The sequence below is a fragment of the Panulirus ornatus genome, chromosome 31 (assembly GCF_036320965.1).
Source record: "Panulirus ornatus isolate Po-2019 chromosome 31, ASM3632096v1, whole genome shotgun sequence".
Taxonomy (NCBI): domain Eukaryota; kingdom Metazoa; phylum Arthropoda; class Malacostraca; order Decapoda; family Palinuridae; genus Panulirus; species Panulirus ornatus.
Genome location: NC_092254.1, coordinates 156,602 through 181,135, shown reverse-complemented (window position 1 = coordinate 181,135; position 24,534 = coordinate 156,602). Strand labels below are relative to the sequence as shown.

The window sequence follows — 24,534 nt, the reverse complement described above, 5'->3', positions numbered from 1 at the left end:
GTTAGAATGTGGCAGCAATCCAACCTCTTACCAACATCTGCTCCACAAGTAGTTTTCACCATAGCTATTACTGCTGGTTTTACCAGCTCCTCTCCAATGTTATGAGGCTTTTTACATCTTGCAAAGTGCAATGCCACTTAAAATGACTCCAAGGAAGCTTTTTCCAAAGAAAAAATTGAGCCTGAAGGAGCATCAGTCCGACTTTGTTTTAACTGTTCTTCCTTATCCTTCAAGTAACTTAGTGGCTCTTCAGCAAAGTTTGGATGAACTGAACACAAGTGATGTTTTGGTTTGTTTTCCTTCATAGATTCACTGGTGAGAACTTGCAGGCACTGGACACACAGGAGACATTCCCTTATCTCTCGCTCAGCTCAGTGAAGCGGCATTTCAGAAACTCAGGATTATACTGCAATTGTTGTTTGCGTTGAGCCATTGTTCCCTTTGGAATTCAAATGTGAAATGAAATATCTTTTTTTTCATATGTATTTGCCATTTCCCGCATTAGTGAGGTAGCGTTAAGAACAGAGGACTGAGCCTTAGAAGGAATATCCTCACTTGGCCCCCTTCTCTGATCATCTTTTCAAAAATTAAAAAAATGGGAGGGGAGGATTTCTAGCCTGCTGCTCCCAAAATGAAAATATATTTATTTTACCTATTCATTATACTTAACTGCCTTCTCCCACATTAACGAGGTAGCGCAAGGAAACAAATGAGGAATGGCCCAACCCACTCACATACACATGTATATACATAAACACCCACACACGCACATATACATTTCAACGTATACATACATATACATTCCTATAAGTCCATGGGGAAAATGAAACACAATAAGTGGACTCATAGGAATATACTTGATCACACACAAAATTGTGATCCTTTCCATACATACACATACACAGAAATATACACATGTACATATCCATACTTGCTGCCTTCATCCATTCCCATCGCCACCCCACCACACACAAAATAGCATTCCCCCCCTCCAGCGAGGCAGCGCCAGGAAAAGAATAAAAGGCCACCTTCGTTCACACTCAGTCTCTAGCTGTCATGTGTAATGCACCAAAACCACAGCTCCCTATTCACATCCAGGCCCCACACACCTTTCCATTGTTTACCCCCTATGCTTCACATGCCCTAGTTTAGTCCATTGACAGCACGTTTCCAGGAAAAACTGATAAAGGATGGGAAAGCATTTTTGTATGTATTAAACTTACTCCTTATATCATTAAAAAAAGCCATGCCTAAAGAGTAGTAACAGTTTTTCACGTCACATTAATAAAATGATCTTTTCTTTCTTTCAAACTATTCGCCATTTCCCGCATTAGCGAGGTAGCGTTAAGAACAGAGGACTGGGCCTTTGAGGGACTACCCTCACCTGGCCCAATTCTCTGTTCCTTCTTTTGGAAAAAAAAAAAAAAAAAAAAAAAAAAAAAAAAAAAAAAAAAAAACGAGAGGGGAGGATTTCCAGCCCCCCGCTCCCTCCCCTTTTAGTCGCCTTCTACGACACGCAGGGAATACGTGGGAAGTATTCTTGCTCCCCTATCCCCAGGGATAAATTATTAGAAATATGATTAATTATTATATGCAGATAAATAAATAAATAAAATTAAGATGTGAAGAATGGAAAGTATATCATGCAACACAGCTCTGTAGAAATGGGAATAAAGAGAAGAAACTGGTTTACAGTCACTCATAACTGTGCCACTAAGTACATAATTAGGTCAAGATACATTAAATATTGATTACTGTAAGAGCTTTTGAAGGCTTTGATAGTCACTGTGGAGAAGGACAGAGAACATGCTTATTAACTTTGTCTGTGAGGGAAGAAATAGCATCCATTACTTCATCAAGACGAGTTTCTAGGCCAGAAAGATGATGGTTAGCAACTGCATGCTCTTTCTCAAGAACCACATCCTTTGCAGCCTCAATCTGGGTCTCCTTAAGATGGAATGAATGACAGTCACAAATGCAAAAGATGGTGAGTTTGGTCGCACATCACTGCACATCTTAGCTACTCGCTGGAAGAACAATGAGGATAATTTTAAAGCATGCCTTGATGCTCTTCTGTCTTGTAAGATACTTCTAACCAAGAATCAGGCTTCACACAAAGGTAATCCATTACTTTCAAATGATAGTACATAATTTCATAAAGGAAATTACAAAAATTAAATGTGCACTAAGTGATGGAGTTTCCAGATCATGCCAACCATTTAAGGGTTGAAGGTCAGTAGCTAAAACACTCATCATTCCCAGCAGATAAACATACTTTTCATTCCTGTATATAGTTTTAAGTATCTGTTACTTGTTGCTCTTAATATTTACCTGTGCAACACTAACCTTATCAACACCAATAATGGTGTTAACAATAACTTATTTAATACAAACATATTTAGAAGCAACTAATGGTAAAATATGTATGGTTAATTAAGTCACCAATCTGAATATTAAGGTTTATTGAAAAACTTTCAAGTGAAGGTTATGTCACATAAAATGATTACAAGAAAAGGTATATTACATGAATCTAAAATAAAAACTAGTATAAAAAAGAAATTGAAGGGTACCTCTCTTATCTATGATTCTTAGAATGCTGCAGACATACTATCTTCAATTAACTTTTTGTACATTGCCATAAAGGCAGCTATGAATGCTTCTATGTGATATATGGCCTTGGATCCCAGGTTCAGACGGTGTTCATGATATGCTGTTAAGCGAGTTACCTCACACTTCAGTTCCCCATCACAGTTACTTACTAGCTCCTTCAACAATCCCTGGAAGTGTTCAAAAACAATGTCATGAGAACTAAATCCTGTCTATGAGAATTTTATTGTAAACAATATAGTTATAAAACAGGTGCAGACACATGTAATGGTTAAGTGTAAATCATATTATTGTTATACAAACCCATGACCCATTTTAAAAAGTTCCTGTAAGTTGCACTACATGCAGGAGCAGAGAAATGATGGACCTCTGTGGGGTGAAAAGGACTTTTATGAAGTAAGCTCCCTTCCATCCACTAATGGCAATACATCCTTGCCAAAGGCCACTTCTCACTCACACTTTACCCACTTGCAGGCAGTCTGGTAGCAATAGTATAAAATGCATGTATTCTTTCCTCTTGCATACCTGTTTACCATTTCCTGCCTTTACACGGAAACATCAGGAACCGATGACTGATCATACGAAAAATCCTTGCTTGGTTCCTTCTTTGGGAAATTACAAAAGAGGGAAAAATTTCCTGCCTCCCTTGATCAGCTTCTAAGAGGGTCTCTGGCACCCTGCTCCTGCCCCCTTTAGTTGCCTTTTACAAAAATCATGAAATTCAGTGTAGTGTTCTTCTCTATCCCTTGGGCCAATAATAATAATATCAATAATAAACTTTCATACTTGTTTACTTTTTCCTACAATAGTGAGGTAGCACCAGGAACAAGGAAAAGACATCAATGAGTCACATCCATTCTCAAGCTGTCATGTAACATGCATATAAATCACAGTTCCTAATCCACAATAAAAACAAACAACAATAATATCTGCATTATATGTATAAACACACAAAAAATTAAATATTGTTTATGTATATGAATGATATGAACAAGCACGCAGGGGCAAGGCATTAAGATATTACACAATGAAGTAACAAAATTCAAACTGAATTTCACCATTTCAAAAAGACATGAAATAATGTAAAAACCAAAAAGTTCTCTGGAACCAAACAGAGTTTAATCTTCATGATCTGCCACGGAAGCATAAGACAATTACTAGTAACTGCAATTGCATAATTATTATCATTTGTGAGGACGCTCATTTAGAATATGTTGGATAACAAAATGCAACCTTTGCAGAAGCATCAGTGGCTTCTGCCAATCATATGTGAAAAATAGCAGAGTTAATGTAAACATGCACAATGAAGCTATCAAAACACTCATAATCCCTACCTTAAAAATAACTTCTGGTGGTATACAGTGAGTCAAGAGTTCATAAATTCTTTCACGAACTTCCAGTAATCTTCTAGGGCTCTGCTCCTCCACGATTTTTGATGCAGTTTCTTTTAAGAAAGTCTCCCAGTCAGGAACACTAATGTCTTGCTGTGGGGTGAATGGATACCTGTCGATATTTCAATTACTAAGAAATATAAAAATACTTATGAAATATCATAGTAATTTAAATATAACTACTGTATATCACCAAATACTTCCTGTACACAATAGCATTGTCTAACATTAATATACATTTACCTCAAGTAAGTCTTCATGCCAAGTCCATCAAAATGTTAACAAACAAACCCATTAACTTACTGTTGTACTTTACAAGCCTCACACATTAGTAGTGCTCGTCGTAAGTTACGATTGGACTTTTCTGCAATTCTTTTAGCCAAATCTAATGGTAGACATAAACCCTCCTTCTTACATACATTCTGAAAAGTTTGTAATAGGTAATCTGTTGCTTTGTTAAAGCTTAAAACAGATGTAAAAAGCTTTTTTTGTCACTCTCTATCCTACAAAGCATTTATTGATAAGCATGTATATTAATCAGCAAATGCTCTGAGCATTACAAAAAACACAGGAAAATATACAGTACTTAGATATCTTCTCCACTGACCATCTCCCTCTTTTTTTTAAGCATGTATGGCTTGGATTATTAGATAACTATATTATATACATCTCAGTCACTTATGCCTCAAAACAAAGTAAACAATATAATAATGTATCATCAAGGACTTATAGTTTGAACCCCATAAAAATAAAGTTTCTTATACATCAAAGGGAAAGAATTGAAAACTGTGGGGCTCTATTGCGCATGGAAAAATAAAACCTATCTTTTCTGTGCAAGACATACATATAATAAACTTAAATATAAGCTGTGGGTTCAGTTCATTACAAACGACAGCTAGAGATGGAATTCAGAGAAAGCAACCTTCCTTTATCTGTTCTGGTGCTACCTTGTTGACACAGGAAACGCTGATCAAGTATGAAACAAAAAATACTTGTTTACCATTTCCTGCATTAAAAAGGTAGCGCCAAGAACAGATGAAGAAAGGGCTTCATTTGCTCACATTCATTCTACAGCTGTCCTGTAATAAATTCATCAAAGCAAATAATCTGTGCTTATGTCTGGGTAAATGGCCTTCCTTGCAAGCAGGAAGTGCCAAAAAAGATTCTCACCTGTAACACTTGAACAATCTGCTCAACAGATGGAGCAGCAACTCTCACTCCAAGACACCGACTGCGGATGGCTGGGATAACCTTTGAAGTTGAATTAGCACAGAGGATCAACCGGCAAGTGGACATATACTTCTCCATTGTCCTGCGAAGGGCATGTTGGGCATCCTTGGTCAGCTTGTCAACCTCTGTCAGGATCACCACTGAAAGACAGAATAAAATGAGAAAGGTTGGCAATATCTTTCACACAAAAGAACAATTTCATAGATACTGTCAATGGATTGAACCAGGGCATGTGAAGCGTCTGGGGTAAACCATGGAAAGTTCTGTGGTGCCTGGATGTGGAAAGGGAGCTGTGGTTTCAGTGCATTATTACATGACAGCTAGAGACTGAGTGTGAACGAATGTGGCCTTTGTTGTCTTTTCCTAGCGCTACCTCGCATACATGAGGGGGTAGGGGGTTGTTATTTCATGTGTGGCAGGGTGGCGATGGGAATGAATAAAAGGCAGACAGTATGAATTATGTAAATGTGTATATATGTGAGATGTATAGGTATGTATATTTGCGTGTGTGGATGTGTATGTATATACATGTGTATGTGGGTGGGTTGGGCCATTCTTTCGTCTGTTTCCTTGAGCTACCTCGCTAATGCGGGAGACAGCGACAAAGCAAAATAAAAAATAAAAAAAATACATATAAGTCCTTTTCATGGAAGCAATGGATTGCATTGAATTTATGACTTTAAGGTAACTTTAGATATCAATTCAAAGTTAATTTCTATCAAGTATTATTGAAAAATTCCTAAAAAAAAATAATATTCATGAACATTTGAGCAATTACTATTGTACTGGTGTATAGAAGGAGACACTTTTCTTTATGTGGCAAAAAAACAAAAACATTTGCTAGTTGAGAAACTGTATGGCACACTCTTATAAAATATGCAAAAGAAACAAGTTTTTCACCTAGGATCAACATTATATGCTTTGTTAAACATTCACATCTATGGAGCAGTAGTTAGTGTTCCTGGCTGTGGTGCATTCACGGGCTGCCCAGGATCAAGTGCATAGGTTTGAATCCTGGATGCAGCAGTCGGTCCTCAGTCAAACCAGCTGTTCATCTACCCTTCAGGATTGGACGATAAAATGGGTACCTTGCTCAGGCTAGGGTATATATGAATATTATCATTATAATTATCATCATTTTTTTCCATACTTAGTCACTCTCCCACGTCAGCTAGGTAGTGCAAGGAAACAGATGAAGGAATAGCCCAACCCACCCACATACACATGTATATACATAAACGCCAACACATGCACATATACATACCTATACATTTCAATGTATACATACATATACATATATACACATGTACATATTCATACTTGCTGCTTTCACCCATTCCCGTCGCCAACCCACCACACATGAAATAGTAACCCATTTCCCCTGCGTGGGTGCGTGAGGTAGTGCTAGGAAAAGACAACAAAGGTCACATTCATTCACACGCAGTCTCTACCTGTCATGTGTAATGCACCAAAACCACAGCTCCCTTTCCACATCCAAGCCCCACAAAACTTTCCATGGTTTACCCCAGACACTTCACATGCCCTGGTTCAATTCAATGACAGCATGTCAACCCCGGTATACCACATCGTTCCAATTCACTCTATTCCTTGCATGCCTTTCACCCTCCTGCATGTTCAGGCCCCGATCACTCAAAATCTTTTTCACTCCATCCTTCCATCTCTAATTTGGTCTCCCACTTCTCCTAGTTCCCTCTACCTCTGACATATATATCCTCTTTGTCAATCTTTCCTCACTCATTCTCTCCATGTGACCAAACCATTCAACACGCCCTCTTCGGCTCTCTCAACCACACTCTTTTTACTAACACACATCTCTCTTACCCTTTCATTACTTACTCGATCAAACCATCTCACACCATATATTGTCCTCAAACATTTCATTTCCAACTCATCCACCTTCCTCCGCACAACCCTATCTATCGCCCAATTTTGCTCTCTCAGATAACGTTCTCACCTTCCACAATTCTTCAACGCTACCAGAACCTTCGCCCCTTCCCCCACCCAGTGACTCCTCACTTCTGCTTCCATGGTTCCATCTACTGCTAAATCCACTCCCAGGTATCTAAAACACTTCACTTCCTCCAGTTTTTCTCCATTCAAACTTACCTCCCAATTGACTTGTCCCTCAACCCTACTGTACCTAATAACCTTGCCCTTATTCACATTTACTTTCAGCTTTCTTCTTTCACGCACTTTACCAAACTCAGTCACCAGCTTCTGCAGTTTCTTACATGAATCAGCCACCAGCGCTGTATCATCAGCGAACAACAACTGACTCACTTCCCAAGCTCTCTCATCCACAACAGACTGCATACTTGCCCCTCTTTCCAAAACTCTTGCATTCACCTCCCTAACAATATATATATTCTTTCTTTTTCTTTCATACTATTCGCCATATCCTGCGTCAGCGAGGTAGCGTTAAGAACAAGGACTGGGCCTCTGAGGAAACATCCTCACCAGGCCCCCTTCTCTGTTCCTTCCTTTGGAAAAAAAAAATAAAATAAAATAAATGAATAAATAAATAAGTAAATACATACCAATGACTACAACTATTACTACAGTTACTAGTACTACTCAATAATCTTTTCTTTTCTTTCTTTCAAACTATTCGCCATTTCCCGCATCAGCGAGGTAGCGTTCAGAACAAAGGACTGGGCCTTTGAGGGAATACCCTCACCTGGCCCAATTCTCTGTTCCTTCTTTTGGAAAATTAAAAAAAACCGAGAGGGGAGGATTTCCAGCCCCCCGCTCCCTCCCCTTTTAGTCGCCTTCTACGACACGCAGGGAATACGTGGGAAGTACTCTTAATCCCCTATCCCCAGGGATAACTACTCAATAATATTATACACATATATGAATATATGTACAAAACTACAAAGAGACATATGTCTTTATGTACATGCGATTGTGTAGTTTAACATCTCTTAAGACAGTTCAGTGAATCTTTTGCCAATTTCTGAATATCTAACAAGCTTTCTTTTCACACTTTACATGTATTTGATTTTTACCTCTTAGCATACCTTTAAATTCTCTTTGGCCACTGGTGTCAAGCTGCTGTGCAGAAGCAACAGTTTTAATGAGTTCTTGAATCACTACCCTATCATAGATACCCACATCACTAGGGTTTACCTCCAAATGGTAGTTACTGGCAATAGATACAATTTCCAGTTTCTTCTTAGAGGGTGTCTGACGAAGATAAACAATGTCATTAATATCACTACTGCTACTACAACTACTGCTTATAATAACATTATAATAGTGAAGAATTCCCTGCATAACATCATGGTACAGAAGCAATCTATTTCTGGCACCTAACACCTAGATTCCATTTCCGGATCAGGCGGGACTACCTGCATGTCACAGACTCTGATTTCTAGTGGGGGTTACCCCAAGACCACTAACCCTCCTTGTTGTGGAGAATGATTCCCTATATTAGTAAACAGCTTGAACATACTCTTACAAACATATCCCTAACCCAAGCACTCAAAATCCCACTAATGCCAAACAGATAAGAGATCAAGCCTCTCCCTTCTGATGTTCGGCTATCAATTCGGCACATTTGTGTTCTTTTCAATTGTAGTACAAAATAAAAGCCACTTTCACAATAATGTAGTCTCAAAGTATTTCCAAGCTCATTTTAAAAAATATAAACAAAAACGTCATGTTCATGATGACACAGTGACCTACTTTAGGATTAACCAAAAATTTTCAATAGGTTTCTAAAATGGTGATTAATATCTATTAATACTGGTTGTATCTTATTGATATATATATACCTATACAGAGGAGAAAAATCTAATATGCTGTACATACTCATGTACAGTTCGAGTTTTTAAGACCAAATTTCTAGGCAAAAAACTGAGGGTCGTCCAATACATAGGTAATAGTTTCGTTAGATTGAAATCCATGCATGATGGGAAGGGCTAGGAGCAACTTATAGCTTCAGACATGAAAAATATTTACCAGTTACTGGTAGTAAACAACGGAAACAAAATATATACTAGTAAGTAATGAAAAGCTGAGCAGTGCCTTCAGCAGACGAAGCTCACCAACTTACAGTATGCTAACTTACCTTACAATGTGCTTTCAGTAGTCATGTCAAAGTTCTTAGCTCAACCTAACATCATATCATATACAGTATCACAGTACTCATAGATCTACAAAAAAATACTGGTAATAAAAACCTTTGAGATATTTTACACTTAACCTATGTAATTCAGTAAACTTGTCATCATGTTCTTGTGGAAGGCACTGTGATATTTTCGTTCTCCTTCTCAGTACAAAATAATTTTTGTCATAACTCTTGTGCACCAGCCATGGCTTGCTTTAAAATCGGTGATGCCTAATTTCCTTGCTAGTTTCAAGGCAAAGATTTGAATCCATCCTCGAGAAACACCATATCCATTCTCTCAGTTTTCACTTACATAGTTTGCCACTTCAACTTCCAACTGTGGCCACTTGTTACACTTTCCTCTGTTAAAACATTTGTTTTTTGGCATATGCTTAAGGTAAGCAGAGAGCTTTCACCAATTTACAGCGTTTTTTTCGGATGCCTTAAATTCCCTTGCTGCTGCAAAGTTGTTAGTGTTCTGCATATTCAATCAATCGAAGCTTGAACTTTGCTGTGAACTTGTTTCTTCTTGAATTCATACTGAAGAGAACATAGGTCAAGCACATTTGGTCTGGTATTTGTTTAGTCATGTATTTTTAAAAATGAATACTTGTAAATTAAAAGTACAGTAACACTGTACTATATACAAACATCATATTTCTGAAAATTAAGAAGCAAGACAATAAAAGTGTAAACACAATTTCAATGAGTGGTAATATCAAAAGCTGCTTAGAAAGGGCTGATGCAAAGGGAAAGCCGCCATGACCAGGGTTCTGCTGTGTCAGCTAGATGGTATGTGTTATCTGAATCGTTATCAGTTAAAAAAAACTGTTACATCACAAGTATATTTTACCTTAACTGTGCCTGAATGAATATATTCTCAAAATAATTAGTAGCTTTCCTGAAATGTGATGTATTTCAATGTTCATTTCTTTTCTTTTATTTTATTTTGCTTTGTTGCTGTCTCCCACCGTTAGTGAGGTAGCGCAAGGAAACAGACGAAAGAATGGCCCAACCCACCTACATACACATGTATATACATACACGTCCACACACACACATACATACGTATACCTGTCAACGTATATATAAATACTTACTTATGTAAGTAGAAGAGATGGCCAGAGAGCGTTATTGGATTACGTGTTAATTGACAGGCACGCGAAAGAGAGACTTTTGGATGTTAATGTGCTGAGAGGTGCAACTGGAGGGATGTCTGATCATTATCTTGTGGAGGCTAAGGTGAAGATTTGTATGGGTTTTCAGAAAAGAAGAGTGAATGTTGGGATGAAGAGGGTGGTGAGAGTAAGTGAGCTTGGGAAGGAGACTTGTGTGAGGAAGTACCAGGAGAGACTGAGTACAGAATGGAAAAAGGTGAGAACAATGGAAGTAAGGGGAGTGGGGGAGGAATGGGATGTATTTAGGGAATCAGTGATGGATTGCGCAAAAGATGCTTGTGGCATGAGAAGAGTGGGAGGTGGGTTGATTAGAAAGGGTAGTGAGTGGTGGGATGAAGAAGTAAGAGTATTAGTGAAAGAGAAGAGGGAGGCATTTGGACGATTTTTTGCAGGGAAAAAATGCAATTGAGTGGGAGATGTATAAAAGAAAGAGACAGGAGGTCAAGAGAAAGGTGCAAGAGGCGAAAAAAAGGGCAAATGAGAGTTGGGGTGAGAGAGTATCATTACATTTTAGGGAGAATAAAAAGATGTTCTGGAAGGAGGTAAATAAAGTGCATAAGACAAGGGAGCAAATGGGAACTTCAGTGAAGGGCGCAAATGGGGAGGTGTTAACAAGTAGTGGTGATGTGAGAAGGAGATGGAGTGAGTATTTTGAAGGTTTGTTGAATGTGTTTGATGATAGAGTGGCAGATATAGGGTGTTTTGGTCGAGGTGGTGTGCAAAGTGAGAGGGTTAGGGAAAATGATTTGGTAAACAGAGAAGAGGTAGTAAAAGCTTTGCGGAAGATGAAAGCCGGCAAGGCAGCAGGTTTGGATGGTATTGCAGTGGAATTTATTAAAAAAGGAGGTGACTGTATTGTTCACTGGTTGGTAAGGTTATTTAATGTATGTATGACTCATGGTGAGGTGCCTGAGGATTGGCGGAATGCGTGCATAGTGCCATTGTACAAAGGCAAAGGGGATAAGAGTGAGCGCTCAAATTACAGAGGTATAAGTTTGTTGAGTATTCCTGGTAAATTATATGGGAGGGTATTGATTGAGAGGGTGAAGGCATGTACAGAGCATCAGATTGGGGAAGAGCAGTGTGGTTTCAGAAGTGGTAGAGGATGTGTGGATCAGGTGTTTGCTTTGAAGAATGTATGTGAGAAATACTTAGAAAAGCAAATGGATTTGTATGTAGCATTTATGGATCTGGAGAAGGCGTATGATAGAGTTGATAGGGATGCTCTGTGGAAGATATTAAGAATATATGGTGTGGGAGGCAAGTTGTTAGAAGCAGTGAAAAGTTTTTATCGAGGATGTAAGGCATGTGTACGTGTAGGAAGAGAGGAAAGTGATTGGTTCTCAGTGAATGTAGGTTTGCAGCAGGAGTGTGTGATGTCTCCATGGTTGTTTAATTTGTTTATGGATGGGGTTGTTAGGGAGGTGAATGCAAGAGTTTTGGAAAGAGGGGCAAGTATGAAGTCTGTTGGGGATGAGAGAGCTTGGGAAGTGAGTCAGTTGTTGTTCGCTGATGATACAGCGCTGGTGGCTGATTCATGTGAGAAACTGCAGAAGCTGGTGACTGAGTTTGGTAAAGTGTGTGAAAGAAGAAAGTTAAGAGTAAATGTAAATAAGAGCAAGGTTATTAGGTACAGTAGGGTTGAGGGTCAAGTCAATTGGGAGGTGAGTTTGAATGGAGAAAAACTGGAGGAAGTGAAGTGTTTTAGATATCTGGGAGTGGATCTGGCAGCGGATGGAACCATGGAAGCGGAAGTGGATCATAGGGTGGGGGAGGGGGCGAAAATTCTGGGAGCCTTGAAGAATGTGTGGAAGTCGAGAACATTATCTCGGAAAGCAAAAATGGGTATGTTTGAAGGAATAGTGGTTCCAACAATGCTGTATGGGTGTGAGGCGTGGGCTATGGATAGAGTTGTGCGCAGGAGGATGGATGTGCTGGAAATGAGATGTTTGAGGACAATGTGTGGTGTGAGGTGGTTTGATCGAGTAAGTAACGTAAGGGTAAGAGAGGTGTGTGGAAATAAAAAGAGCGTGGTTGAGAGAGCAGAAGAGGGTGTTTTGAAATGGTTTGGGCACATGGAGAGAATGAGTGAGGAAAGATTGACCAAGAGGATATATGTGTCGGAGGTGGAGGGAACGAGGAGAAGAGGGAGACCAAATTGGAGGTGGAAAGATGGAGTGAAAAAGATTTTGTGTGATCGGGGCCTGAACAGGCAGGAGGGTGAAAGGAGGGCAAGGAATTGAGTGAATTGGAGCGATGTGGTATACCGGGGTTGACGTGCTGTCAGTGGATTGAATCAGGGCATGTGAAGCGTCTGGGGTAAACCATGGAAAGCTGTGTAGGTGTGTATATTTGCGTGTGTGGACGTATGTATATATATATATATATGTATATATATATATATATATATATAGTATGGAAAAAAATTTTTATATTTATTTTGCTTTGTCGCTGTCTCCCGCGTTTGCGAGGTAGCGCAAGGAAACAGACGAAAGAAATGGCCCAACTCACCCCCATACACAATGTATATACATACACGTCCACACGCAAATATACATACCTATACATCTCAATGTACACATATATATACACACACAGACACATACATATATACCCATGCACACAATTCACACTGTCTGCCTTTATTCATTCCCATCGCCACCTCGCCACACATGGAATACCATCCCCCTCCCCCCTCATGTGTGCAAGGTAGCACTAGGAAAAGACAACAAAGGCCCCATTCGTTCACTAGTCTCTAGCTGTCATGCAATAATGCCCGAAACCACAGCTCCCTTTCCACATCCAGGCCCCACACAACTTTCCATGGTTTACCCCAGACGCTTCACATGCCCTGATTCAATCCAATGACAGCACGTCAACCCCGGTATACCACATCGATCCAATTCAATTCCTTGCCCTCCTTTCACCCTCCTGCATGTTCAGGCCCCGATCACAAAATCTTTTTCACTCCCATCTTTCCACCTCCAATTTGGTCTCCCACTTCTCCTCGTTCCCTCCACCTCCGACACATATATCCTCTTGGTCAATCTTTCCTCACTCATTCTCTCCATGTGCTCAAACCATTCCAAACACCCTCTTCTGCTCTCTCAACCACGCTCTTTTTATTTCCACACATCTCTCTTACCCTTACGTTACTTACTCGATCAAACCACCTCACACCACACATTGTCCTCAAACATCTCATTTCCAGCACATCCATCCTCCTGCGCACAACTCTATCCATAGCCCACGCCTCACAACCATACAACATTGTTGGAACCACTATTCCTTCAATTGAAACATACCCATTTTTGCTTTCCGAGATAATGTTCTCGACTTCCACACATTCTTCAATGCTCCCAGGATTTTCGCCCCCTCCCCCACCCTATGATTCACTTCCGCTTCCATGGTTCCATCCGCTGACAGATCCACTCCCAGATATCTAAAACACTTTACTTCCTCCAGTTTTTCTCCATTCAAACTTACCTCCCAATTGACTTGACCCTCAACCCTACCGTACCTAATAACCTTGCTCTTATTCACATTTACTCTTAACTTTCTTCTTTCACACACTTTACCAAACTCAGTCACCAGCTTCTGCAGTTTCTCACATGAATCAGCCACCAGCGCTGTATCATCAGCGAACAACAACTGACTCACTTCCCAAGCTCTCTCATCCACAACAGACTTCATACTTGCCCCTCTTTCCAAAACTCTTGCATTCACCTCCCTAACAACCCCATCCATAAACAAATTAAACAACCATGGAGACATCACACACCCCTGCCGCAAACCTACATTCACTGAGAACCAATCACTTTCCTCTCTTCCTACACGTACACATGCCTTACATCCTCGATAAAAACTTTTCACTGCTTCTAACAACTTGCCTCCCACACCATATATTCTTAATACCTTCCACAGAGCATCTCTATCAACTCTATCATATGCCTTCTCCAGATCCATAAATGCTACATACAAATCCATTTGCTTTTCTAAGTATTTCTCACATACATTCTTCAAAGCAAACACCTGATCCACACATCCTCTACCACTTCTGAAACCACACTGCTCTTCCCCAATCTGATGCTCTGTACATGCCTTCACCCCCTCAATCAATACCCTCCCATATAATTTACCAGGAATACTCAACAAACTTATACCTCTGTAATTTGAGCACTCACTCTTATCCCCATTGCCTTTGTACAATGGCACTATGCATGCATTCCACCAATCCTGAGGCACCTCACCATGAGTCATACATACATTAAATAACCTTACCAACCAGTCAACAATACAGTCACCCCCTTTTATATATATATTCTTTCTTTTAAACTATTCGTCATTTCCCGCGTTAGCGAGGTAGCATTAAGAACAGAGGACTGGGCCTTTTTTGGAATATCCTCACCTGGCCCCACTCTATTCCTTCTTTTGGAAAATTAAAAAAAAAAAAACAAGAGGGGAGGATTTCCAGCCCCCCGCTCCCTCCCCTTTTAGTCGCCTTCTACGACATGCAGGGAATACATGGGAAGTATTCTTAATCCCCTATCCCCAGGGATAATATATATATACATATACATATATATATATATATATATATATATATATATATATATATATATATATATATCTTCTTCTTTTAAACTATCCGCCATTTCCCGCATTAGCGAGGTAGCGTTAAGAACAGAGGACTGGGCCTTTGTGGAATATCCTCACCTGGCCCCCTTCTCTGTTCCTTCTTTTGGAAAATTAAAAAAAAACGAGAGGGGAGGATTTCCAGCCACCCGCTCCCTCCCCTTTTAGTCGCCTTCTACGACACGCAGGGAATACATGGGAAGTATTCTTTCTCCCCTATCCCCAGGGATATATATATATATATATATATATATATATCTTTCTTTTTCTTTCAAACTATTCGCCATTTCCCGCGTTAGCGAGGTAGCGTTAGGAACAGAGGACTGGGCCTTTTTTGGAATATCCTCACCTGGCCCCCTCTGTTCCTTCTTTTGGAAAATTAAAAAAAAAACGAGAGGGGAGGATTTCCAGCCCCCCGCTCCCTCCCCTTTTAGTCGCCTTCTACGACACGCAGGGAATACGTGGGAAGTATTCTTAATCCCCTATCCCCAGGGAAAATATATATATATATATATATATATATATATATATATATATATATATATATATATATATATATATATATATATATCCTCTTTTAGAAATTGAACGTGGCTTACTTGGAAATTCTGATGCTCAATTCGAAGTCTCTCCACACCAGGCCCATACAGTTCACGTAGCAAACACATGATGCGCGTTTTTTTCCCTGCTCCAGATGGTCCAAAAACTAGTAGGTGTGGAAAGTCTCCACCTTCAACCTAAAAATGTTGCAACAATACTTAAATTTCCAAGTAATAGAGAAAAGAAATTAAATAAAAACAAAATGCAAAACATTTCCAAGTATTCCTAAAAAAAATTCAAAGTGTACTATAGTTTGAGGACACATTTTTTACTACATATGCTCAGAAGTTTAAAAACAAGTTTACCCACACTGGAATGAATTTTGATATTTATATTTATCTATCTTACTTTATCGCTGTCTCTCGTGTTAGCGAGGTAGAGCAAAGAGAAAGATGAAAGAATGGCCCAACCCATCCACGTACACATGTATATACATACACGTCCACACACGCACATTTACATACCTATACATTTCACTGTATACATATATATACATACACAGACATATACATATATAAACATGTACATAATTAAGTTAAGAGTAAATGTGAATAAGAGCAAGGTTATTAGGTACAGTAGGGTTGAGGGTCAAGTCAATTGGGAGGTAAGTTTGAATGGAGAAAAACTGGAGGAAGTAAAGTGTTTTAGATATCTGGGAGTGGATCTGGCAGCGGATGGAACCATGGAAGCGGAAGTGGATCATAGGGTGGGGGAGGGGGGGCAAAAATCCTGGGAGCCTTGAAGAATGTGTGGAAGTCGAGAACATTATCTCGGAAAGCAAAAATGGGTATGTTTGAAGGAATAGTGGTTCCAACAATGTTGTATGGTTGCCAGGCGTGGGCTATGGATAGAGTTGTGCGCAGGAGGATGGATGTGCTGGAAATGAGATGTTTCAAGACAATGTGTGGTGTGAGGTAGTTTGATCGAGTAAGTAACGTAAGGGTAAGAGAGATGTGTGGAAATAAAAAGAGCGTGGTTGAGAGAGCAGAAGAGGGTGTTTTGAAATGGTTTGGGCACATGGAGAGAATGAGTGAGGAAAGATTGACCAAGAGGATATATGTGTCGGAGGTGGAGGGAACGAGAAGTGGGAGACCAAATTGGAGGTGGAAAGATGGAGTGAAAAAGATTTTGTGTGATCGGGGCCTGAACATGCAGGAGGGTGAAAGGAGGGCAAGGAATAGAGTGAATTGGATCGATGTGGTATACCGGGGTTGACGTGCTGTCAGTGGATTGAATCAGGGCATGTGAAGCGTCTGGGGTAAACCATGGAAAGCTGTGTAGGTATGTATATTTGCGTGTGTGGACGTATGTATATACATGTGTATGGGGGTGGGTTGGGCCATTTCTTTCGTCTGTTTCCTTGCGCTACCTCACAAACGCGGGAGACAGCGGCAAAAAAAAAAAAAAAAAATTAATACTTGCTGCATTCCTTCATTCCCATCGCAACCCCACCACACATGAAATAACACCCCCCTTCCCCCACAGGCGAGCAAGGTAGTGCTAGGAAAAGACAACAAAGGCCACATTCGTTCACACACAGTCTCTAGCTGTCATGTATAATGCACCGAAACCACAGCTCCCTTTCCACATCCAGGCCCCACAAAACTTTCCATGGTTTACCCAAACGCTTCACATGCCCTGGTTCAATCCATTGAGAGCATGTTGACCCCGGTATACCACATCGTTCCAATGCACTCTATACCTTGCAAACCTTTCACTCTCCTGCGTGTTCAGGCCTTGATCGCTCAAAATCTTTTTCACTCTGTCCTTCCACCTCCAATTTGGTCTCCCACTTCTTGTTCTCTCCACCACTGACACATATATCCTCTTTGTCAATCTTTCCTCACTCATTCTCTCCACATGACCAAACCATTTCAATACACACTTTTCTGCTCTCTCAACCACACTCTTTTTATTACCACACCTCTCTCTTACCCTTTCATTATTTACTCAATCGAACCACCTCAAACATCTCATTTCCAACACATCCACCCTCCTGCGCACAACCCTATCTATAGCCCACGCCTCGCAACCATATAACATTATTGGAACCACTATTCCTTCAAACAGCCAATTTTTGTTATTGCCTTCCACACAGTCTTCAATGCTCCCAGAACATTTGTCCCCTCCCCCACCCTGTGACTCACTTCTGCTTCCATGGTTCCATTCCCTGCCAAATCCACTCCCAGATGTCTAAAACACTTCACTTCCTCCAGTTTTTCTCCAATCAAACTTACCTCCTAACTGACTTGTCCCTCAACCCTACTGTTAGACCTAATAACCTTGCACTTATTCACATTTACTCTCAGCCTTCTTCTTTCACACACTTTACCAAACTCAGTCACCAGCTTCTACAGTTTCCCACCTGAATCAGCCACCAGTGCTGTATCATCAGCGAACAACAACTAACTCACTTCCCAAGCCCTCTCATCTGCAACAGACTGCATACTTGCCCCTCTCTCCAAAACTTGCATCCACCTCCCTAACAACTCCTTCCATAACAAATTAAACAACCATGGAGACATCATGCACCCCTGCCACAAACTGACATTCACTAGGAACCAATCACTTTCCTCTCTTCCTAGTTGCACACATGCCTTACATCCTCGATAAAAACTTTTCACTGTTTCTAGCAACTTACCTCCCACACCATACACTCTTAATATCTTCCACAGAGCATCTCTATCAACTCTATCATATGCCTTCTCCATATCCATAAATGCTACATAAAAATCTATTTGTCTTTCTAAGTATTTCTCACATACATACATTCTTCTGAGTGTGAACGAATGTGGCCTTTGTTGTCTTTTCCTGGCACTACCTCGCACACATGTGTGGCTACTGAAATGAATAAGGGCAGACAGTGTGAAGTGTACATATGTATATGTCTGTGTGTGTATATATATGTATACGCTGAGATGTATAGGTATGTATATGTGTGTGTGTGGACATGTATGTAGATACATGTGTATGTGGGTGGGTTGGGCCATTCTTTCGTCTGTTTCCTTGCGCTACCTCACTACGCAGGAGACAGCGACAAAGTATAATAAAAAAAAAAAAATTCTTCAAAGCAAACAACTGATCTACACATCCTCTACCACTTCTGAAATATATATATATATGGGTATGTTTGAAGGAATAGTGGTTTGAAATGTTATATGGTTGCGAGTCGTGGGCTATAGATAGGTTGTGCGGAGGAGGGTGGATGTGTTGGAAATGAGATGTTTGAGGACAATATGTGGTGTAAGGTGGTTTGATCAAATAAGTAATGAAAGGGCAAGAGAGATGTGTGGTAATAAAAAGTGTGTGGTTGAGAGAGCAGAAGAGGGTGTATTGAAATGGTTTGGTCACATGGAGAGAATGAGTGAGGAAAGATTGGCAAAGAGGATATATGTGTAAGAGGTGGAAGGAACGAGGAGAAGTGGGAGACCAGATTCTAGGTGAAAGGATAGAGTGAAAAGGATTTTGAGCGATTGGGGCCTGAACATGCAGGAGAGTGAAAGGTGTGCAAGGAATAAAGTGAATTGGAACGATGTGGTATACCGGGGTTGACGTGCTGTCAATGGATTGAACCAGGGAATGTGAAGTGTCTGGAGTAAACCATGGAAAGTTTTGTGGGGCCTAGATGTGGAAAGGGAGCTGTGGTTTCGGTGCATTACACATGACAGCTAGAGACTGAGTGAGAACAAATGTGGCCTTTGTTGTCTTTTCCTAGCACTACCTTGCATGCATGCGGGGGGAAGGGGGTTGCATTTCAAGTGTGGCCGGGTAGCAACTGAGGGCAGTAATTATGAATATGTTTTTTTTTAATTCTTTTGCTTTGTCGCTGTCTCCCGCATTTGCGAGGTAGCGCATGGAAACAGACGAAAGAAATGGCCCAACCCACCCCCATACACATGTATATACATACACGTTCACACACGCAAATATACATACCTATACATCTCAATGTACACATATATATACACACACAGACACATACATATATACCCATGCACACAATTCACACTGTCTGCCTTTATTCATTCCCATCGCCACCTCGCCACACATGGAATACCATCTCCCTCCCCCCTCATGTGTGCGAGGTAGCGCTAGGAAAAGACTACAAAGGCCCCATTCGTTCACACTCAGTCTCTAGCTGTCATGCAATAATGCCCGAAACCAGAGCTCCCTTTCCACACCCACGCCCCACACAACTTTCCATGTTTACCCCAGACGCTTCACATGCCCTGATTCAATCCACTGACAGCACGTCAACCACGGTATACCACATCGACCCAATTCACTCTATTCCTTGCACGCCTTTCACCCTCCTGCATGTTCAGGCCCCGATCACTCAAAATCTTTTTCACTCCATCTTTCCACCTCCAATTTGGTCTCCCACTTCTCCTTGTTCCCTCCATCTCCGACACATATATCCTCTTGGTCAATCTTTCCTCACTCATTCTCTCCATGTGCCCAAACCATTTCAAAACACCCTCTTCTGCTCTCTCAACCACGCTCTTTTTATTTCCAAACATCTCTCTTACCCCTACATTACTTACTCGATCAAACCACCTCACACCACACATTGTCCTCAAGCATCTCATTTCCAGCACATCCACCCTCCTGCGCACAACTCTATCCATAGCCTACGCCTCGCAACCATACAACATTGAACCACTATTCCTTCAAACATACCCATTTTTGCTTTCTGAGATAATGTTCTCGACTTCCACACATTCTTCAAGGCTCCCAGGATTTTCGCCCCCTCCCCCACCCTATGATTCACTTCTGCTTCCATGGTTCCATCCGCTGCCAGATCCACTCCCAGATATCTAAAACACTTTACTTCCTCCAGTTTTTCTCCACTCAAACTTACCTCCCAACTGACTTGACCCTCAACCCTACTGTACCTAATAACCTTGCTCTTATTCACATTTACTCTTAACTTTCTTCTTTCACACACTTTACCAAACTCAGTCACCAGCTTCTGCAGTTTTTCACATGAATCAGCCACCAGCGCTGTATCATCAGCGAACAACAACTGACTCACTTCCCAAGCTCTCTCATCCCCAACAGACTTCATGCTTGCCCCTCTTTCCAAAACTCTTGCATTCACCTCCCTAACAACCCCATCCATAAACAAATTAAACAACCAGGGAGACATCACACATCCCTGCCGCAAACCTACATTCACTGAGAACCAATCACTTTCCTCTCTTCCTACACGTACACATGCCTTACATCCTCGATAAAAACTTTTCACTGCTTCTAACAACTTGCCTCCCACACCATATATTCTTAATACCTACCACAGAGCATCTCTATCAACTCTATCATATGCCTTCTCCAGATACTTAAATGCTACATACAAATCCATTTGCTTTTCTAAGTATTTCTCACATACATTCTTCAAAGCAAACACCTGATCCACACATCCTCTACCACTTCTGAAACCACACTGCTCTTCCCCAATCTGATGCTCTGTACATGCCTTCACCCTCTCAATCAATACCCCCCCATATAATTTACCAGGAATACTCAACAAACTTATACCTCTGTAATTTGAGCACTCACTCTTATCCCCTTTGCCTTTGTACAATGGCACTATGCACGCATTCCGCCAATCCTCAGGCACCCCACCATGAGTCATACATACATTAAATAACCTTACCAACCAGTCAATAATAAAGTCACCCCCTTTTTTAATAGATTCCACTGCAATACCATCCAAACCTGCTGCCTTACCAGCTTTCATCTTCTGCAAAGCTTTTACTACCTCTTCTCTGTTTACCAAATCATTTTCCCTAACCCTCTCACTTTGCACACCACCTCGACCAAAACACCCTATATATGCCACTCTATCATCAAACACATTCAACAAACCTTCAAAATACTCACTCCATCTCCTTCTCACATCACCACTACTTGTTGTCACCTCCCCATTAGCCCCCTTCACCGAAGTTCACATTTGCTCCCTTGTCTTATGCACTTTATTTACCTCCTTCCAGAACATCTTTTTATTCTCCCTAAAATGTAATGATACTCTCTCACCCCAACTCTCATTTGCCCTCTTTTTCACCTCTTGCACCTTTCTCTTGACCTCCTGTCTCTTTCTTTTATACATCTCCCACTCAATTGCATTTTTTCCCTGCAAAAATCGTCCAAATGCCTCTCTCTTCTCTTTCACTAATAATCTTACTTCTTCATCCCACCACTCACTACCCTTTCTAATCAACCCACCTCCCACGCTTCTCATGCCACAAGCATCTTATGCACACTCCATCACTGATTCCCTAAACACATCCCATTCCTCTCCCACTCCCCTTACTTCCATTGTTTTCACCTTTTTCCATTCTGTACTCAGTCTCTCCTGGTACTTCCTCACACAAGTCTCCTTCCCAAGCTCACTTACTCTCACCACCCTCTTCACCCCAACATTCACTCTTCTTTTCTGAAAACCCATACAAATCTTCACCTTAGCCTCCACAAGATAATGATCAGACATCCCTCCAGTTGCACCTCTCAGCACATTAACATCCAAAAGTCTCTCCTTCGCGTGCCTGTCACTTAACACGTAATTCAATAACGCTCTCTGGCTATCTCTCCTACTTACATACGTATACTTATGTATATCTCGCTTTTTAAACCAGGTATTCCCAATCACCAGTCCTTTTTCAGCACATAAATCTACAAGCTCTTCACCATTTCCATTTACAACACTGAACACCCCATGTATACCAATTATTCCCTCAACTGCCACATTATTCACCTTTGCATTCAAATCACCCATCACTATAACCCGGTCTTGTGCATCAAAACCACTAACACACTCATTCAGATGCTCCCAAAACACTTGCCTCTCATGATCTTTCTTCTCATGCCCAGGTGCATATGCACCAATAACCACCCATCTCTCTCCATCAACTTTCAGTTTTACCCATATTAATCAAGAATTTACTTTCTTACATTCTATCACATACTCCCACAACTCCTGTTTCAGGAGTACTGCTACTCCTTCCCTTGCTCTTGTCCTCTCACTAACCTCTGCCTTTACTCCCAAGACATTCCCAAACCACTCTTCCCCTTTACCCTTGAGCTTTGTTTCACTCAGAGCCAAAACATCCAGGTTCCTTTCCTCAAACATACTACCTATCTCTCCTTTTTTCACATCTTGGTTACATCCACACACATTTAGACACCCCAATCTGAGTCTACGAGGAGGATGAGCACTCCCCCCGTGACTCCTTCTGTTTCCCATTTTTAGAAAGTTAAAATACAAGGAGGGGAGGATTTCTGCCCCCCCCCGCTCCCGTCCCCTCTAGTTGCCTTCTACAACACGTGAGGAATGCGTGGAAGTATTCCTTCACCCCTATCCCTAGGGATAATATACTTTTTTTTTTTTGTCGCTGTCTCCCGCGTTTGCGAGGTAGCGCAAGGAAACAGACGAAAGAAATGGCCCAACCCACCCCCATATACATGTATATACATACGTCCACACACGCAAATATACATACCTACACAGCTTTCCATGGTTTACCCCAGACGCTTCACATGCCCTGATTCAATCCACTGACAGCACGTCAACCCCGGTATACCACATCGATCCAATTCACTCTATTCCTTGCCCTCCTTTCACCCTCCTGCATGTTCAGGCCCCGATCACACAAAATCTTTTTCACTCCATCTTTCCACCTCCAATTTGGTCTCCTATTTTCCTCGTTCCCTCCATCTCCGACACATATATCCTCTTGGTCAATCTTTCCTCACTCATTCTCTCCATGTGCCCAAACCATTTCAAAACACCCTCTTCTGTTCTCTCAACCACGCTCTTTTTATTTCCACACATCTCTCTTACCCTTACGTTACTTACTCGATCAAACCACCTCACACCACACATTGTCCTCAAACATCTCATTTCCAGCACATCCATCCTCCTGCGCACAACTCTATCCATAGCCCACGCCTCACAACCATACAACATTGTTGGAACCACTATTCCTTCAATTGAAACATACCCATTTTTGCTTTCCGAGATAATGTTCTCGACTTCCACATATTCTTCAAGGCTCCCAGGATTTTCGCCCCCTCCCCCACCCTATGATCACTTCCGCTTCCCTGGTTCCATCCGCTGCCAGATCCACTCCCAGATATCTAAAACACTTTACTTCCTCCAGTTTTTCTCCATTCAAACTTACCTCCCAATTGACTTGACCCTCAACCCTACTGTACCTAATAACCTTGCTCTTATTCACATTTACTCTTAACTTTCTTCTTTCACACACTTTACCAAACTCAGTCACCAGCTTCTGCAGTTTCTCACATGAATCAGCCACCAGCGCTGTATCATCAGCAAACAACAACTGACTCACTTCCCAAGCTCTCTCATCCCCAACAGACTTCATACTTGCCCCTCTTTCCAAAACTCTTGCATTCACCTCCCTAACAACCCCATCCATAAACAAATTAAACAACCATGGAGACATCACACACCCCTGCCGCAAACCTACATTCACTGAGAACCAATCACTTTCCCCTCTTCCTACACGTGCACATGCCTTACATCCTCGATAAAAACTTTTCACTGCTTCTAACAACTTGCCTCCCACACCATATATTCTTAATACCTTCCACAGAGCATCTCTATCAACTCTATCATATGCCTTCTCCAGATCCATAAATGCTACATACAAATCCATTTGCTTTTCTAAGTATTTCTCACATACATTCTTCAAATTATATGGGAGGGTATTGATTGAGAGGGTGAAGGCATGTACAG

The 24,534-nt window shown here is 41.0% G+C and overlaps 1 protein-coding gene across 1 annotated transcript in view; it reads right to left on the bottom strand.

Moving 5' to 3' along the window:
• Nucleotides 1–2,445: 2,445 nt before the first annotated feature.
• RfC38 (replication factor C subunit RfC38) overlaps nucleotides 2,446–24,534 on the bottom strand; it is a 28,891-nt gene continuing 6,802 nt past the window's right edge. The window contains exons 2-7 of the mRNA XM_071680137.1: nucleotides 15,773–15,910; nucleotides 8,270–8,435; nucleotides 5,169–5,368; nucleotides 4,302–4,420; nucleotides 3,942–4,110; nucleotides 2,446–2,777 (exon numbers count right to left, since the gene is read on the bottom strand). Of these exons, the coding sequence (XP_071536238.1) occupies nucleotides 2,589–2,777; nucleotides 3,942–4,110; nucleotides 4,302–4,420; nucleotides 5,169–5,368; nucleotides 8,270–8,435; nucleotides 15,773–15,910 (981 nt within the window). The 3' untranslated portion in view covers nucleotides 2,446–2,588. The remainder of the gene's footprint in view (nucleotides 2,778–3,941; nucleotides 4,111–4,301; nucleotides 4,421–5,168; nucleotides 5,369–8,269; nucleotides 8,436–15,772; nucleotides 15,911–24,534) is intronic.